General features: G+C 44.0%; 1 protein-coding gene across 2 annotated transcripts; it reads left to right on the forward strand.

Moving 5' to 3' along the window:
• The first annotated feature begins 162 nt into the window (after nucleotides 1–162).
• hnrnpua (heterogeneous nuclear ribonucleoprotein Ua) lies at nucleotides 163–18,665 on the forward strand. Of its 2 annotated transcripts, none has more exons than XM_071366445.1 (14): nucleotides 163–827; nucleotides 1,771–1,885; nucleotides 7,369–7,442; nucleotides 8,231–8,370; nucleotides 8,579–8,678; nucleotides 8,813–8,925; nucleotides 9,075–9,338; nucleotides 9,472–9,591; nucleotides 10,131–10,259; nucleotides 10,581–10,749; nucleotides 10,923–11,195; nucleotides 11,303–11,568; nucleotides 11,780–11,878; nucleotides 11,998–18,665. In XM_071366445.1, the coding sequence occupies exons 1-14, from the start codon at nucleotides 365–367 to the stop codon at nucleotides 12,046–12,048; spliced, it is 2,376 nt and encodes a 791-aa protein (XP_071222546.1). In that variant the 5' UTR covers nucleotides 163–364; the 3' UTR covers nucleotides 12,049–18,665. The 2 variants fall into 2 exon arrangements, with proteins under 2 accessions (XP_071222546.1, XP_071222547.1); XM_071366446.1 differs by having other exon boundaries at nucleotides 11,783–11,878.
• The last annotated feature ends 1,193 nt before the right edge of the window (nucleotides 18,666–19,858 follow it).

Genomic DNA, 19,858 nt, shown 5'->3' on the forward strand with positions numbered 1-19,858 from the left:
ATATTGTCAATAATGACGGTAGACTTTGGCCACAACGACATATAAAAGCCATTGTATGGATGCACGGCTGTTATGTGGTAGGAGACTAAAGGAAAAATCTGACTGGTTTATTCGAGTCATTACGGTAGGGCTATATTACTGCCCTTGGCACGCTCTCAGCAGCAGCACAGATGTCAGTAGTGGGACGTGCTTAGAAAGGGTGCGGGCTTGGCGCAGTGGAAATTATAGGCGACTGCTATCACCAAGTCGGCCATCTGTGCACTGGGCTATTATCTTCGTGTTTCGAATTTCAAAAACACAGTCGACAATAGGGATTTTTATCGAATTGTATCGATATTTATTTAATTATTTAATAGATAGCACAATGAACAATATCAACGTGAAGAAGTTAAAGGTAAACGAGTTGAAGGACGAGTTGAAGCAGAGGCTGCTGTCGGACAAGGGGCTGAAGGCGGATCTTATGGACCGGCTGCAGGCCGCGCTGAATGAAGAGGCTCTAGCCAGAGGAGCTGAGGCCGGGGAGAACGGCAGCCAAGGCGAAGGGGCTGTTGGCCTGAATGACATGGGCGAGGAGGACTTGGATGAAGACCTGGTTGAGGAGAGGATGGAGGCGGGCGGAGTAGAGGATGAAGATAGGTGCGAAGGGAAAGCAGAGAAAGAATGCGCCAATATCGACGATAATATGGGGGAAGAGGAGGATGCGGGAGTAGATATGGATAAATCGGACGAGGATGAAGATGCTCTACTGAAAGAAGAAGATGATGATGATGAGGAGATGGATAAATTCGATGATGATGATGCTGTACTAGGGACTCTCCCTCGAGAGGGTAAGCGATGCAAGCCAGCTAATCGACCCTGCTGCCATGGTTGCAGCAGCGGCTAGAGTTCACGTCTTGCATGACAGTTCAGAATCAAAGATAGGTCAACTGGTTAGCCTGCTAAGCTTGCCAGCTATGTCGGAACTTCTGTCAGGATCCATGTAGCTAGCTAATTGTAGACAATACGCTTTTGTACGGCTGCACTTGACAGGTGTATGTTTTTACGCAATGGTTTTGTGTTCCGGGTTTGCATTTCTTCAAGCGGCAGACATAGATGCGCTTGCCGGTGTGCAGATGGTCGTTGGCTAGCTAGCTACCATTAGCTGCTAAAGTGGTAAACAGTGGCTCCTACTGGCGAGAGAGAACGCAGCAGGCTGACTATCTTTTCCGTGAGACGGTTTGTTATTCCATAGGTATAAATACGTCTAAGCGCATAGCCTAGGTTAATAACGTTGGTTTTAGGAAATGTGAAAGACAAGTTATCTAGCTAGCTGCAAGTCGTATCTAGCTTTATTTTTTTGTTTATTTTTTAAACATTTTTTTTATTTTATCAACACGGTAAATACTAAGTTAATATTTGGTCAAGGCTGTCATGGCTGTAGAAACTGAAAATGTGTGGTGCTTCACACACATCAATATCCATTTCTATTGGGGGAGGGGGGGTACGAACTGGTATTAAAGGGGGGGGTACTAACTGGTATTAAAGGGGGTATTGTTATTGCTCTTGATGGCCCCTTGTTATTCATGGCTCCACTCCACTCATGGATCTACTCTTCCCTTTGTAGTCCATACATTGCAACTTTGCAAAATGTAGATACCTGACAAATCAAAACACCTAACTGTTAGGAGCCACCTAGCTGAACTGTGTGGACCATCATGTAACACCTGGGTCCTACACTTGGGGGGCGGGACGCACCTCAATACCTGCTTTGTTATTGTTTTATTTCCAAAGGGGATGCGGACAAAGACACGAGCGCTGAGCAGAAGAATAAGAAGGGTGTTAAGAGACGCCGGGAGGAACATGGAAGGGGCTACTTTGAGTTTATTGAAGAAAGCAAGTACAGCCGGTAAGGATGGTGCAGTAGCCGGGTTAACCCTCGGTTAGCTCCGAGTCACTCTGGCCTGCACAACTCCCAGCTCTCTGCCTTATCGAACTGCTGTGTTGACATTAACAGCCAACACAGTCCTTAATGCTACCCCTGACCCCTGCTGCTAAGAAACATATTTTTTTCCATTTACCTCTACATGGGTATTACCTTACTATAACCTGTTATTACTGAATACAGGGTTGACAATATGCATGCAAAGCCCAACTGTAGTGTAGATAATGGTGGTTGGTGCTATAGCTAGTTAGTGATGGAATGGTTATGGGGTGGTCTGCAGCGATGCTATATTGAATGGGAAGGTCTGGATGCCGCTGGGAGGGTGCCTGACCCACACGCTGTGGGACAAAAGAGAGGCGCGGTGGGACAAAGAAGGTGGGTGGGGGGCGGGGCGTTGTCTGTAGAACAAGTGCACCAATTAAGTATCTGCCTGTCTCTCTCTGTCGGTCCAGTTGTGTTAAACTTGGGCAACATTTATATGCTTTATTTTTTCCCAATGGTAGGATGCAATAAAAGTGTGAGTGAGTGAGAGTGATTGATTATTGGCCTCTAATATTGATTAAATTCTCTCCTTACAGGCCATTGTCTTTGATACATGTGTTATAAACAGCTTCACTGGTTAGCAGATATACAGCTATTCTGTAGCTCAACAAATCTAATGTCAGTGTTTTTAGAACTTAATTTTAGACCTATATGATTCAGGATTTTTGAAAAATAACTCTATCACACAGCTTTCCTAACGGCAAACAGAGCTAAATAACTTGACAGTTTTCTAGTGTGGGCATCCTCATCTAAAGTATAGGAATAGTTATAGTTCTGTTGTTCTTGTGATTGTTGGTAAATCCTGCCAGAACTGGTCAAAATGTAGCCTAGTGCAGTCTTTCCCCTAGATTATTCTCTAGTTGAGACTCAAAGGCCCCGAAAGCAACATTTGATAGATTACAATGATAGGTTTTGTTTTTAATTCTGAGAGTGGTTTGATTTATTAGGATCCCCATTAGCCGACACCAATGGCGACAGCTAGTCTTACTGGGGTCCAACAAATAACAAAAAAGACATTACAGACAGAAGACAATTTGGAATATCCAACACGTTTCTTATAAAAACAAGAGGTGGTGCAGTCAGTCTTTCCTCAACTCTTAGGCAAGAGAGACTGGCATGCATAGTATTAGTATTAGCCATCTGATTACAATGAAGAGCAAGACGTGCCACTTTGTTCTGGGCCAACTGCAGCTTAACTAGGTCTTTCTTTGCAGCACTTGACCATATGACTGGACAATAATTGTAGCTGTTTACATACCACCACAGTCAGAGGCTGGCACTAAGACCGCATTGAATGAGCTCTATTCTGCCATAAGCAAACAAGAAAACGCTCACCCAGAGGCGGCGCTCCTAGTAGCCGGGGATTTTAATGCTGGGAAACTTAAATTAGTTTTACCTCATTTCTATCAGCATGTTAAATGTGCAACCAGAGGGAAAAAAACTCTGGACCACCTTTACTCCACACACAGAGTATCATACAAAGCTCTCCCTCGCCCTCCATTTGAAAAATCTGACCATAATCCTATCCTCCTGATTCCTGCTTACAAGCAAAAATGAAAGCAGGAAGCACCAGTGACTAGATCAATAAAAACATGGTCAGATGAAACAGATGCTAAGCTACAGCACTGTTTTGCCAGCACAGACTGGAATATGTTCTGGGATTCCTCCGATGGCATTGAGGAGTACACCACATCAGTCATTGGCTTCGTCAATAAGTGCATCGATGACGTCGTCCCCACAGTGACTGTACGTACATACCCCAACCAGAAGCCATGGATTACAGGCAACATCCGCACTGAGCTAAAAGCTGACGCTTTCAAGGAGCGGGACTTTAACCCGGAAGTTTATAAGAAATCCCGCTTTGCCCTCAGACGAACCATCAAACAGGAAAAGCATCAATGCAGGACTAAGATCGAATTGTACTACACCGGCTCTGACGCTTGTCGGATGTGGCAGGGCTTGCAAACCATTACAGACTACAAAGGGAAGCACATCCGAGAGCTGCCCAGTGAGACAAGCCTGCCAGATGAGCAAAACTACTTCTATGCTCGCTTCGAGGAAAACAACACTGAAACATGCATGAGAGCACCAGCTGTTCCGGAAGACTGTGTGATCATGCTCTCCGTAGCTGATGTGAGTAAGACCTTTAAACAGGTCAACATTCACAAGGCCGCATGACCAGACGGATTACCAGGACGTGTACTGCGAGCATGCGCTGACCAACTGGCAAGTGTCTTCACTGATATTTTTAACCTCTCCCTGTCCGAGTCTGTAATACCAACATGTTTTAAGAAGACCACCATAGTCTCTGTGCCCAAGAACACTACGGTAAACTGCCTAAATGACTACCGACCCGTAGCACTTACGTCTGTAGCCATGAAGTGCTTTGAAAGGCTGGTCATAGCTCACATCAACACCATTATCCCAGAAACCCTAGACCCACTCCAATTTGCATACCGCCCCAACAGATCCACAGATGATGCAATCTCTATTGCACTCCACACTGCCCTTTCCCACATGGACAAAAGGAACACCTATGTGAGAATGCTATTCATTGACTACAGCTCAGCGTTCAACACCATATTGCCCTCAAAGCTCATCAATAAGCTAAGGACCTTGGAACTAAACACCTCCCTCTCCAACTGGATCCTGGACTTGATGATGTGCCGCCCCCAGGTAGTAAGGGTAGGTAACAACACATCCGCCACGCTGATCCACAACACAGGGGCCCCTCACGGGTGTGCGTGCTCAGTCCCCTCCTGTACTCCCTGTTCACTCATGACTGCATGGCCAGGCACGACGCCATCTCCATCATTAAGTTTGCCGATGACACAACAGTGGTAGGCCTAATCACCGACAATGACGAGGCATGGCCTCACCTGGCTGTGTGGTGCCAGGCAGAGACCTGGCCGTGTGGTGCCAGGACAACAACCTCTCCCTCAACGTGATCAAGACAAAGGAGATGATTGTGGACTACAGGAAAAAGAGGACCGAGTACGCGCCCATTCTCATCGACAGGGCTGTAGTGGAGCAGGTTGAGAGCTTCAAGTTCCATGGTGTCCACATCACCAACAAACTAACATGGTCCAAGCACACCAAGACAGTCGTGAAGAGTGCACGACAAAACCTATTCCCCCTCAGGAGACTGAAAAAATTTGGCATGGGTCCTCAGATCCTCAAAAGGTTCTGCAGCTGCACCATCAAGAGCATCCTGACTGGTTGCATCACTGCCTGATACGGCAACTGCTCGGCCTCCGACCGCAAGACACTATAGAGGTTAGTGCGAACGGACCAGTACATCACTGGGGCCAAGCTTCCTGCTATCCAGGACCTCTATACCAGGCAGTGTCAGAGGAAGGCCCTAAGAATTGTCAAAGACTCCAGCTACCCTAGTCATAGACTGTTCTCTCTGCTACCGCACGGCAAGCGGTACCGGAGCGCCAAGTCTAGGTCCAAGAGGCTTCAAAACAGCTTCTACCCCCAAGCCATAAGACTCCTGAACATCTAATCAAATGGCTACCCAAACTATTTGCCCCCCCCCCCCCCCCATCTCTTTTACACCGCTGCTACTCTCTGTTGTTGTCATCTATGCATAGTCACTTTAATAACTCTACCTACATGTGCATAATACCTCAACTAACCGGTGCCCCCGCACATTTACTCTGTACCAGTACCCCCCTGTATATAGTCTCACTATTGTTATTTTACTACTGCTCTTTAATGTTACTTTTATTTCTTATTCTTATCCGTATTTTTTAAACTGCATTGTTGGTTAGGGGCTCGTAAGTAAGCATTTCACTGTAAGGTCTACTACACCTGTTGTATTCGGCGCATGTTGTAATGAACACGAGGGGAGACAGAGAGCTGGTTTCAAGCGCAGGGCGCAGCAGGTGTTTAATGCAAAGGACCAGAGGAGGAGGCAGGTAGCTGGGTCCAGGGACAGGCAGAAGGTCAAACACAGAGGGTCCAAAAGGACAACAGTACAGGCAGGGAAAAGGCTAGTATGGTAGTCCGGGAGATCAGGCAATAGGTAGATAATAGGAAATCCGATAGGCTGAAGTACAGGAAGGGAATAGGCAAAAGGCGTCGTTAGTGAGGCAGGCAAAAACTATCATATACGGGAGGAGTAAATCATGGGAAAAACAGAGCTCCGAAAGCCATGCGTCACAAAACAAATAATACCTCACAGTGATGGGGTGCAAAGAACTGAAGTAAATAGTGTGTGATAATGACATACAGGTGTGTGAACAGGTGATTAGAATTCAGGTGATTGGAATCTGGAGAGTGAGCTGCATTCAGGGGATCTAGGTGTTTGGGGGTGTGAGTTGCTTTGTGGAGTGTGGTGTCAAAAAAGCAGATCATCTCTTTATTACGGACAGCACTCTCCCCATCTTTACAATCATTGAATCTATATGTTTTGAGCATGGCTGTTTACAATCTAAGGTAACACCAAGTCATTTAGTCTCCTCAACTTGTTCAACAGCCACACCATTCATTACCAGATTCAGCTGAGGTCTAGAATTTAGGGAATGATTTGTACCAAATGCAATGCTCTTAATTTTAGAGATGTTCAGGACCATGGCCACCCATTCCCAAACAGACTGCCACTCTTTGTTAAGGGTTTCAGTGACTTCATTAGCTGCGGTTGCTGATGCATATATAGTTGAATCATCAGCACATGGACACACATGCTTTGTTTAATGCCAGTGGCAGGTTATTGGTAAAAATAGAAAAGAGTAGAGGGCCTAGAGAGCTCCCCTGCGGTACACCACACTTTACATGTTTGACATTAGAGAAGCTTCCATTAGGAATACCCTATTAGATAGAGTTCTATTAGATGGATAGCTCTGAATCCACGATAGTGCCCTTCTCTATAAACATGCTGAAAGTCTGTTGTTAATTTGTTTACAGTGAAATAGCATTGTATTTGTTCAAACACAATTCTTTCCAACAGTTTGCTAAGAGCTGGCATTAAGCTGATAGGTCTGCTGTTAGAACCAGTAAAGGCCGCTTTATCACTCTTGGGTAGTGGAATGACTTTGGCTTCCATCCAGGCCTGAGGACAAAGACTTTCCTCTATGCTCAGATTAAAGATATGACAGATAAGAGTGGCTATAGAGTCAGCTACCATCCTCAGTAGCTTTCCATCGAAGTTGTCAATGCTAGGAGGTTTGTCATTATTGATCGATAACAATCATGTTTTTAATCACCTCTCCCACACTAATTTTACAAAATTCAAACTTGCAATGCTTTTCTTTCATTATCTGTTTTTTTATACATGAGTAAAATGGCTCACTGTTCGTTGTTGGTATTTCCTGCCTAGGTTTGCCCACTTGAGTGAGAGACATGTCCCTCCAGTGTCCTCCCTGGGCTGACCCTTCACCCCTTCATCTTCTCTCTTACAGGGCCAAGTCCCCCCAGCCCCCCCTGGAGGAAGAGGATGAGGAGTTTGACGACAGCACTGTCTGCCTGGACACCTGTGAGTACACACACACAGACCTGACCACATGTGAGTACACACACACAGACCTGACCACATGTGAGTACACACACACAGACCTGACCACATGTGAGTACACGCCTGACCACATGTGAGTTCACACACACAGACCTGACCACATGTGAGTACACACACAGACCTGACCACTTGTGAGTACACACACAGACCTGTCCACATGTGAGTACACACACAGACCTGTCCACATGTGAGTACACACCTGACCACATGTGAGTACACACACAGACCACATGTGAGTACACACACACAGACCTGACCACATGTGAGTACACACCTGACCACATGTGAGTACACACACACACACAGACCTGACCACATGTGAGTACACACACACAGACCTGTCCACGTGAGTACACACACATACCTGTCCACATGTGAGTACACACACACAGACCTGACCACATGTGAGTACACACCTGACTACATGTGAGTACACACACACAGACCTGACCACATGTGAGTACACACACAGACCTGTACACATGTGAGTACCCACACAGGCCTGTCCACATGTGAGTACACACACAGACCACATGTGAGTACACACACACAGACCTGTCCACATGTGAGTACACACACACAGACCTGACCACATTTGTGATTGGATAGCTGTGGGTAGAATTTGTACAATTATTGAACAACACCTGCAGCAGTGCACATTTTCTACTTGAACTGTGAAGTTCACAATAGTGTTTGTGTGTGTGTGTGTGTGTGTGTGTGTGCGTGCGTGCGTGCATGTGTAACCACAGATAACAGTGACCTGCACTTCAAGGTGTCCCGGGACCGTTACAGCGCGTCATCACTCACCATGGAGAGCTTTGCCTACCTGTGGGCTGGAGGCAGGGCTTCCTACGGAGTAGCTCAGGGCAAGGCCTGCTTTGAGATGAAGGTGAGGAGAGATCATCATCAACAACACACACACACGTGGTCAATCAATCGATCAAGTTATTTTATAAATGCCTTTTTACATCAGCAGTTGTCACAAAGTGCTTTACAGATACTAAAACCACTGATGATGATGATGATGGTCTGAACAGAACATCATGACAAACACACACACGCACACACACACCTCACCCTCTGTGTGTTCTCCCCAGATCATTGAGAAGATCCCAGTGAAACATATCTCCAGTAAAGGCATGGACATCCATGAGGTTCTGGTGGGCTGGTCACTAGCCAATGGAACACTGTTACTGGGTGAGTGAACCATTAGACCAACCAATATAATTCAGTGGACTCCTGATATATGCTCAGGGAAACCCCTGGTGTGTTGTGCTGTTGTATGGTAGCTCCTTGTCTGACTGTGTGTCTGTCTGCTTTGACGTCCTCAGGAGAAGAGGAACACTCGTATGCCTTCTCTGCCAAAGGGAAGAAAACCACCAACTGTGTCACAGAAGACTTCGGAGAGTGCTTCGACGAAAACGATGTCGTCGGATGCCTAATCGTAAGATATTTTAATAATCCCTTTGTTTGTCACATTTCGCTCAAAGAGCTAAATATACACTTTAGCCAGTTAAAAAATAAACATCAGCTAACAGATTAAACTGCTGCTGCTTTTTCCACTGATGATGATGTTCGTCCTCTCTCCTGCAGAACTTTGAAGGCTCGAAGGTGGAGCTGTCGTTCAGTAAGAACGGTAAGGACCTAGGCGTGGCCTTCAAGGTGGACAAGGCATCTCTGGACGGACGGCCGCTCTTCCCTCACGTCCTCTGTCACAACTGTGCTGTAGAGTTCAACTTCGGCCAGAGGGAGGCGCCACTGTTCGTCCCACCGGCCGGCTACAGCTTCCTACAGCAGGTCCCTGTGAGCAAGAGGGTCCGAGGCCCCAAGGGGCCCGACACCAAGGATGACTGTGAGGTGAGTGCGTGCTGGTTTTCATGTTATTGAATGCCCATGTGGTGTTTTCATAATTTCCATTTCCAACTCTGTATCCCACATTTGACGACACATTACATTGCAGCCATGATTAAAATGTCTCTTACTCTCCCAGGTGATCGTGATGGTAGGCCTGCCTGGCGCTGGGAAGACGGCGTGGGTAACCAAGCACACTCAGGAGCACCCTGGGAAATACAACATCCTGGGAACCAACACCATCCTGGAGAAGATGATGGTGAGTGATGCTGAAAGGGACAGGACAGTTCTACAGTCCAGCTTAAAGGGACAGGACAGTTCTACAGTCCAGCTTAAAGGGACAGGACAGTTCTACAGTCCAGCTTAAAGGGACAGGACAGTTCTACAGTTCAGCAGTTCAGCTTAAAGGGACAGGACAGTTCTACAGTTCAGCTTAAAGGGACAGGACAGTTCTACAGTTCAGCAGTTCAGCTTAAAGGTACAGGACAGTTCTACAGTTCAGCTTAAAGGGACAGGACAGTTCTACAGTTCAGCAGTTCAGCTTAAAGGGACAGGACAGTTCTACAGTTCAGCTTAAAGGGACAGGACAGTTCTACAGTTCAGCAGTTCAGCTTAAAGGGACAGGACAGTTCACCTTAAAAAGACACCTCACCTTAAAGAGGCAGTTCAGCTTAAAGGGACAGGACAGTTTACCTTAAAAAGACACCTCACCTTAAAGGGTCAGTTCAGTTTGAAGGGACAGTTCACCCCAAAGTCAGATGATTCCGTACCTCAAAATTCTTTATTCTCCTTTGCCAGATCGCCAGTCTGAAACGCCAAATGAAGGACGTCACCAAACTCACCGCCATCTCCCAGCGTGCACCTCTTTTCCTGGGAAAATTCATTGAGATCGCTGCACGCAAAAAACGCAACTACATCCTTGACCAGGTAACCATGGTTACCCACATTGAAGCTTTTGTTTTTATGTATCGGTTCAATTGTTGTTATTTTTGAATATTTAGATGCCTTGTAAACAAACAACATTTGATTAAGTCAGCATCATCATGAGAAACAAATACTACTTGGTTGTATGGCAGTGGGAGAATGGAATGATTTCAGTAGGTGTATGGTTGGATATGACTTTAACCCTGGTACCTGTCTCTCTTCTCTCTCTCTCTCTCTCTCTCTCTCTCTCTCTCTCTCTCTCTCTCTCTCTCTCTCTCTCTCTCTCTCTGTCTCTCTGTCTCTCTGTCTCTGTCTCTCTGTCAGACCAATGTGTCGGCCCCGGCCCAGAGGAGGAAGATGTGTCTGTTTGCAGGCTTCCAGAGGAAGGCCGTGGTGGTGTGTCCTACTGACGACGACTACAAGCAGAGGACACAGAAGAAAGCTGAGACGGACGGTAAAGACGTCCCCGAGCACGCCGTACTCAAGATGAAAGGTGAGCTACAACAACCTAGAATACCTGACAGCCATAACACCTGTTACCTGTATCAATAACACATGAGAGCTTACATTACATTTGAGTCCTTTGGCAGACGCTTCTTTCCGGGCTGACTGACTGATTTGTTAGGGGTTGATATATCTGTCTGTTTCCCTCCTGTCCTCCTGTAGGTATCTACACCCTGCCGGAGCCAGGGGATTGCTTCAGTGAGGTGTGCTTCGTGGAGCTGCAGAAGGATGAGGCCTCCAAGCTGCTGGACTTGTACAAGGAGGAGAGTCGCTCCGCCCTGCCCCCAGAGAAGAAGGCCAACCAGGGGGGCACGCCGCCCAAGAGAGGGGGCAACCACCGCGGCCGTGGGGGCAGAGGGCAGGGGCAGTGGGGAGGAGGTCAGGGCCAGAGGGGGGGCAGAGGAGGCTTCCAGATCAGAGGCAACTTCAGGGGAGGTGAGCAATGTGTATTTGACTCTGTAAATAACTCTAATACTTGAGGTGTATGTTTGTGTACTTGGTATGTACAATATATATTGATCTGTGTGTTTGTCTCTGCCCAGGCCCAGGACCTCGTGGTGGATTCAGTCGTCCCCCCAGAGGTTTCCTCCCTCCTCCGGCCTTCCGAGGGGGCTTCTCCAACCGGGGCAACTTCAACAGGGGGAGCGGGGGCATGCCCAGCAGGGGGGGTGCACCCAGGGGGGGTCCTGGAAGGGGCAACATGGGGAACATGGGGGGTAATAGGGGAGGCAATATGCACCGAGGCAGCATGACCCGCGGAGGAGGAGGTGGAAGAGGACGTGGGGACAACAGGGGCAATTTCACACAGGTGGGTCACTAGTTACTATACCTGATAGTGTCCTTGACTAGGACTACACCGAGTCTGACTCTTATCAGCTGGAGTGGATTGTTGGATTATTTAATTTCTATGTAGTTTTCTGAATATAACAACAACATACAGTACATTTGTATAACCCACCAATCATACTGGAGGTCAGCTGGCAGTCCCAGGTGTCTGATGGCCGTTGTGTTTTCCGCAGAAGTTCAGAGGCAGAGGAGGCAACAATCGCAGCTTCAACAAGAACAGCAACTTTGGCATGAACAAGGCCCAGGCCTTCAACCAGAGCTGGCAGCAGGGGGTATGTACTGCTCCTGATGTAGCTGGACGTAGCGCAGCACAGGCTGGGCAATGTTTGCACCTTAGGACCAATGGAATGGTTCAAAACTCTTACCTTTAACCTCTGTCTTCCATCTTTAGTTCTGGAACCAGAAGCCATGGAGCCAACAGTACCACCCAGGATACTACTGAGCATGTGCGGTAGAGAGACTGACTGACAGCACACAGACACACCCCCTCACTACAAACCCCGTCCACCCCGGCGCATAGGCGTCAACTCCCGTTACGCTCCATTTTACCTTCTCCCCCTCCTCCTTTTTCCTCTCCTCTTCCTTCGTTTTAGGAAGAAAGAGCATTCCACTGCTGAGATGGACTGCCGGTTCTGAGACAAAGACAACAAACGCTTTCTGGGCTCCTTTACTTTCTGCGTTTTGATTTTGTATATTTGTATTGCTTTTACGTTTCAGAGCCGGAGCTCTCAAGCATTCGCCTTCAGAAACTTTGGCTTTCATCCAGCATGTGATGTCTCTTAAAAAACTTTTCAGGGTTCTGTGTTTTTATCTGTAAAGATGTACTTTTTACTACAACGATCATGATGATGATGATAGATATTTCTTTCCGATTCTTTGCTTTATATTATGTTGTTTTATGTTTTTAAGAATCAGGAGAGGCTAGCACTCACTTTAGACACATAGCATTTGTGAGGTGTCGTAATTCTAGTCCTGCTGCAAATACGTTTGTTTCTAGTAAGTAAAGTGAAGTTTAAGCTGTAATAAAAAAAATGATATGCTTAAAAATATATATATAAGTGTAATTTAACTAACAGACAGCCCACATAAACACAGGAATGGCTCTCGATGGTGCATCTTACTTGGTATGCGAATCCATATTTTTCAATGTCAAAGGTGTTAGAAAAGCCTTTGATATGAGAAGCACCGTCTCAGATAGAGTAGCTGTCTTGTTAAAATGAATAAAATGTCTTGCTATATCCTGCATCAGTTGCGCATACATCCAATCTAAAGACCAAGGCCGTCCTTCAGTAAGGCACTCCTTTATCTATATTAAGTGGTCACTTACTCAGTACTCCGTACCAGAGCAGATGGGCCATTCCATGGGGCACGTTCAGTAGAGTTATCTAACATTCAGATCAGGGATGGGCAACTGAAGGCCCTCGGACCAATTTAAAAATTTGGTTGTTGATCAGCAGTTTATTGTTTGTAATGTCAGTCGCTGATAGTCACTCAATTAGCCCATGTCAGCTAAAATGTTTTAGATTGGTAAATTAGTCTAGCGGCCAGCTATCTAAAATGTAATCATGGTTGAATTACCTCCCGGAGGGCCCCCGTGAATTTTGTTAGTCAGTCTCACTCAGATATCATATTAAAAACAGCAAATTTTCCTCTCTGCCCCATGGCAAAATGAATAGAATGGCATGAAATCAGTTATAAAATTGCAAAATGTTCTCTACACCCCATGGCTAAATGTGTAGAATGGCACGCAATTAGGATCACTCTGGGATAGAACTGTCCTGAATAGAGCTGACATGATTCCTTACACTACGTGTCCGAAAGGCAGGTTTGTTGTACGCAGTATTTTTTTACATCCGATGGGGGTGGGGGTCTGAACTCAGCATGAGGGACCGCAGTTGCGCCACAGTTCCATTCAAGAAGTAGAACAAAAACCACAGTTTTACATCAATGTGGTTCTCTCCAATAAACAATTCTTGGAAAAATGGGTTTTAACTGCCAACATTAAACATTTCACTCTTGGACTTACATGATCAACCTGGTCCTTAGCAGGTTTGTCTGAGTGAACCCAGCTCAAAGCGCTTAAAGATACTACACAGCAATGTAAAAACATTACTGTGTAGAACAAACCTACCTTTCAGACACTTAGAGTAAGGCACCTTCAATATGTCCGCTCCATTCATGAGTTCTATCTGCAACGTTCAGTATATTGCATCCTCCTGAACATGACCCTGTTTTCAACACCTCTGATATCCTACTATTAGCAATAGAACTAGGAGTTCTCACCACCACTGATAGCCTACTGTTAGCAATAGAACTAGGAGTTCTCACCACCACTGATAGCCTACTATTAGCAATAGAGCTAGGAGTTCTCACCACCACTGATAGTCTACTGTTAGCAATAGAACTAGGAGTTCTCACCACCAGTGATAGCCTACTATTAGCAATAGAACTAGGAGTTCTCACCACCACTGATAGCCTACTGTTAGCAATAGAACTATGAGTTCTCGTTCAACACCTCTGATAGCCTACTGTTAGCAATAGAACTATGAGTTCTCGTTCAACACGTCTGATAGCCTACTGTTAGCAATAGAACTATGAGTTCTCGTTCAACACCTCTGATAGCCTACTGTTAGCAATAGAACTTTGAGCTCTCGTTCAACACCTCTGATAGCCTACTGTTAGCAATAGAACTAGAAGTTCTCCTCACCACCTCTGATAGCCTACTGTTAGCAATAGAACTAGGAGTTCTCACCACCACTGATAGCCTACTATTAGCAATAGAACTAGGAGTTCTCACCACCACTGATAGCCTACTATTAGCAATAGAACTAGGAGTTCTCACCACCACTGATAGCCTACTGTTAGCAATAGAACTAGGAGTTCTCACCACCACTGATAGCCTACTGTTAGCAATAGAACTATGAGTTCTCGTTCAACACCTCTGATAGCCTACTGTTAGCAATAGAACTATGAGTTCTCGTTCAACACCTCTGATAGCCTACTGTTAGCAATAGAACTATGAGTTCTCGTTCAACACCTCTGATAGCCTACTGTTAGCAATAGAACTATGAGTTCTCGTTCAACACCTCTGATAGCCTACTGTTAGCAATAGAACTAGGAGTTCTCACCACCACTGATAGCCTACTGTTAGCAATAGAACTATGAGTTCTCGTTCAACACCTCTGATAGTCTACTTTTAGCAATAGAACTATGAGTTCTCGTTCAACACCTCTGATAGCCTACTGTTAGCAATTGAACTAGAAGTTCTCCTCACCACCACTGATAGCCTACTGTTAGCAATAGAACTAGGAGTTCTCGTTCAACACCTCTGATAGCCTACTGTTAGCAATAGAACTAGAAGTTCTCCTCACCACCACTGATAACCTACTGTTAGCAATAGAACTAGAAGTTCTCCTCACCACCACTGATAACCTACTGTTAGCAATAGAACTAGAAGTTCTCCTCAACACCTCTGATAACCTACTGTTAGCAATAGAACTAGAAGTTCTCCTCACCACCACTGATAACCTACTGTTAGCAATAGAACTAGAAGTTCTCCTCACCACCACTGATAACCTACTGTTAGCAATAGAACTAGAAGTTCTCCTCAACACCTCTGATAACCTACTGTTAGCAATAGAACTAGAAGTTCTCCTCACCACCACTGATAACCTACTGTTAGCAATAGAACTAGGAATTTGGCGCTAAAGGCTCAAATTCCTTTTGTAAGGCCTGGAAGGCCCCATATTGACAGTGACACAGTCCAACAAATAGACATGATTTTATTCTACAGTACCATGCTTTAAAGTGCTTAAGATTCCATAGTAATGAAATTTAAGTAACGATTTAAGGCCTTTAGTTGTTTATTGTAAATACTTTTGAAATTAATTTGATTGTAGAACTGTTATAAAAGGTAGTCCTTTTTTTGTGGATGGGGTCATTTTTGTTGGTTTTATTTTTTGAACTGTCAAGGTGCATACTTTTATTTACATTTGGAAATCAAATTGTCTTGAATCAGTGCTTTGTGTGAGTTCCACTGGAATATTTAAGCTGGGCTCATTCAGACGAAGCTGCTAAGGACCAGATTGATCATGTAAGTCCAGGAGTGAAATGTTTCAATAGGGGAGCACCCTGTGTATGTTGTGTGTGTGTTTACTGTTTGTCTAATAATTGCATATTGGAGAGAACCACAATAGTATATAACTGTTGTTTTTGTTGTATTTATTGAATTGAACTGTAGATTAGGCCTAAATGTATTTTGGGACCAACACAGTGGAATAACCCTGACTTCTCAGAGAAGCATTTAAATCAGGCTGAAGTAAATGTTACTACTGTCTACGATTTCAACAGTCATGTGGTACATAGCCTAGAGTGGGGTGGTGTGTTGAAAGAGTTATTATTGTCAACTCTCATATTTTTACTCGGTGTATAAGCAGTATAAACCGACTGACAAGGCTCATTATTGAAGGTGCCTTCAAAAGAAATTGCTACACCTGGATTTTGTTGTGTTACCGCCTGAATTCAAAATGGATGAAATCATTTTTTTAAGCTCACCCATCTACACACAGTACCCCATAATGACAAAGTGAAAACATGTTTTTAGAAATGTTTGCAAATGTATTGAAAATGAAATACAGAAAAATCACATTTAGATAAGTATTCACACCCCTGAGGCAATATTTTGTAGAAGTACCTTTGGCAGTGATTACAGCTGTGAGTCTTTCTAGGTAAGTCTCTAACGGCTTTCCACACCTGGTTGAGCAACATTTTTATTTATTTATTTTATGTAACCTTTATTTAACTAGGCAAGTCAGTTAAGAAGAAAATCTTATTTACAATGACGGCTTAGCCCCCCGGGCCAAACCCTAACCCGGACGACGCTGGGCCAATTGTGCGCCGCCCTATGGGACTCCCAATCACGGCCAGTTGTAATACAGCCTGGAATCAAACCAGGGTCTGTAGTGACGCCTCTAGCACTGAGATGCAGTGCCTTAGACCGCTGCACCACTTGGGGTCCCCATTTGCCCATGATTCTTTTCAAAATTCTTCAAGCTTTGTCAAATTGGTTGTTGATCATTGATAGATAACCATTTTCAGATCTTGCCATATATTTTCAAGTACATTTAAGTCAAAACTGCAACTTGGCCACTCAGGAACATTCACTGTCTTCTTGGTAAGTAACTTCAGTGTAGATTTGGCCTTGTATTTTAGGTTATTGTGCTGCTGAAAGGTGAATTAATCTTCCAGTGTCTGGTGGAAAGCAGACTGAAGCAGGTTTTCCTCTAGGACTTTACCTGTGCTTAGCTACATTCTGTTTATTTTTTTTACCCTGAAAAACTCCCCAGTCCTTAATGATTACAAGCATACCCCTAACATGATGCAGCCACCACTATGCTTGAAAATATGAAGAGTGGTAAACACTTTGTATTCAGGACAAACATAACACTTTGTATTCAGGACAAATAAAGTTAATTGCTTTGCCACATTTTTTGCAGTATTACTTTAGTGCCTTGTTGCAAACAGGATGCATTTAAATAAATAAAAAACCTGTACAGGCTTCCTTATTTTCACTCTGTCAATTAGGTTAGTATTGTGGAGTAACTACAATGTTGTTGATCCATCCTCAGTTTTCTCTTATCACAGCCATTAAACTCTAACTGTTTTAAAGTCACCATTGGCCTCAAGGTGAAATCCCTGAGTGGTTTCCTTTCTCTCCAGTAACTGAGTTAGGAAGGACGCCTGTATCTTTCTAATGACTGTGTGTATTGATACACCATCTGAAGTGTAATTAATAACTTCACCATGCTCAAAGGGGTTTTTAATGTCTGCTTTTTTTATTTTTTACCCTTCTACCAATATGTGCCCTTCTTTGCGAAGCATTAGAAAACCTCCCTGGTCTTTGTGGTTGAATCTGTGTTTGAAATTCACTGCTCGGCTGAGGGACAGATAACTGTATGTGTGGTGTACAGAGATGAGGTAGTCATTAAAAAATCACGTTAAACACTATTATTGCACACAGAGTGAGTCCATGCAACTTATTACGTGACTTGTTAAGCAAATTTGTACTCCTGAACTTACTTAGGCTTGCTATAACCAAGGGATTGAATAATTATTGACTCAAGACATTTCAACTTTAAATGTTTAAGTAATTTGTAAACATTTTGAAAAACATAATTCCACTTTGACATTATGGGGTATTGTGTGTAGGCCTGTGAATACTTTCTTAAGGTACTGTGGTATTATGAACCTGGGGTGTATTCGCTAGGAACCAAACAGAAGCAAACAGAACGAAATGGTGAGGGACTTACCGGAATATGTCCAATAGAAACTACAGTTTCCGTTGCAAAACGTTTTCCGTTCGGGGTAAATGTTTTATGTTTTCTGTTTCCAACTTCTGAATACACCCCTGGCCTGACATAACTATGTTGCGTTAGTGTGGCGTAATAGAGAGCAGAGGACCATGGAACCAGGCCAGCCCAACCTAGCTTGACTGTCATGTAAATATCTTCTATTTCTGCTTCCATAGAATCATAAGGCACTATTTTGTTCCCTTTGAATGATATTAGAGTAGAAGGTACCGGTACATTTTATTTATGAGTCATGTCTTTAACGTGTGTTTTAAAATGAGATGAACAACAGAATGGACTGTGGTCACCTTCACAATCAAGTCTAATGCAAGGGCAACATGTCCCTTTTATGTTGTAAAATGTTGTTTTTTTCAACAAACTATTTTATTGCCCATGTCAAATTTTAGTTCTAGGTAGACTTTTATTAAGGAATATGTGTGGCACAAAAAAAGAACACAATTAGAATGATTAAGTATGGCATGCTCTGTAAAACAGCAGGTGATTGAAGTGAGGCTTGCTTGTCTAAGTGCTAGTGGATGGACACATTTCAAGTATTTGGTCTGACTTGTACTGTCTGAGACAATGTTTAGCATTTTCTAACATAGACTAAAACCTGTTTTTTGTTTCTTTCTTTTTTATTCCTTGCTATGTTTTGTATTTTGTTATGAGGGAAAAAAATATTAAAATAAGATGGAAAAAAGCTGACCAAATACTTACTTTATTCCTTTTCTCACATTTTGTGGAGGTAAAGTGATAGTGATGCCCTTTTTGAAAGGTATGAATAAAACGGTTCAAAACGTGCGTATGTGTGTTCCACCACTTAAGCAGAGTAGAACATAGGTTCCCAACCAGGGGTACTTGGCCTATCCACGGTGGGTACTTGAGAGGACTCATGAGGCCATAGGCTTACTGTCAAAATACGCATGAGGGGGTACTTCACGCATGAGAGGGTACTCCAGGCAGAGCTAAATTCAGTTGGTGGTACAGTAAGCGAAAAAGGTTGCGAACCATTGGAGTAGAACACTATGTCTAGTAGAGTCACCGCAAGAGGGCGATACAATGTTGTGCGCACTTACCTGACCTCAGGTACCACTGATTCAACCAATGGATCCAACATTGTTTTCAGAATGTAAAAAAATATATAATCCAAAATTAGCTATTATCTTAATTTGTCTACATGAGTAGGTGAAAATCTACTACAAATACTCAGAGATGGGTAGTATTTCTGTTATTTGTATTTGAAATACATATTTGAATTACTTCTGAGTATTTTGTGTGTTGTATTACACTGGGCTGAACTACACAACCTGTAATTTCTATTGTCAAAATACAAAATACTTTTCTATACCATTTCTTTATAGTGGTTCACAATTTTGTTGCCCCCTTTCACCCTACATTGGTATAAAAAATCTGATGGCACTATGATGTAAAAAGAGCGTCTGCTAAATTAACTACATGTATATGTAAAAATGAACAATTGCAAAGCATGCTGAGTATTACTCTAATGAGCTCCGCCCCAAAATAAGGCCAATGACAATTCCCAGTGTGCTTTGCAGTTGTTAATTTTGACATATACATTAACATTTTGGTAATTTAGCAGATGCTCTTATCCAGAGTGACAGAGCATTCAACTAAGGTAGATAAATAACATTATAAACTGGGGGTTCGAGCCCTGAATGCTGATTGGCTGAATGTTGATTGACCAAACGCATGCTTTTCAACCGATCGCTGCCCGCAACCGCCCGCCCGACTAGCATCACTACTCTGGACGGTTCTGGCTTAGAATATGTGGACAACTACAAATACGTAGGTGTCTGGCTAGACTGTAAACTCTCCTTCCAGACTCATATTAAACATCTCCAATCCAAAATTAAATCTAGAATCGGCTTCCTATTTCGCAACAAA

Source organism: Salvelinus alpinus, chromosome 25, assembly GCF_045679555.1.
Source record: "Salvelinus alpinus chromosome 25, SLU_Salpinus.1, whole genome shotgun sequence".
Taxonomy (NCBI): Eukaryota; Metazoa; Chordata; class Actinopteri; order Salmoniformes; family Salmonidae; genus Salvelinus; species Salvelinus alpinus.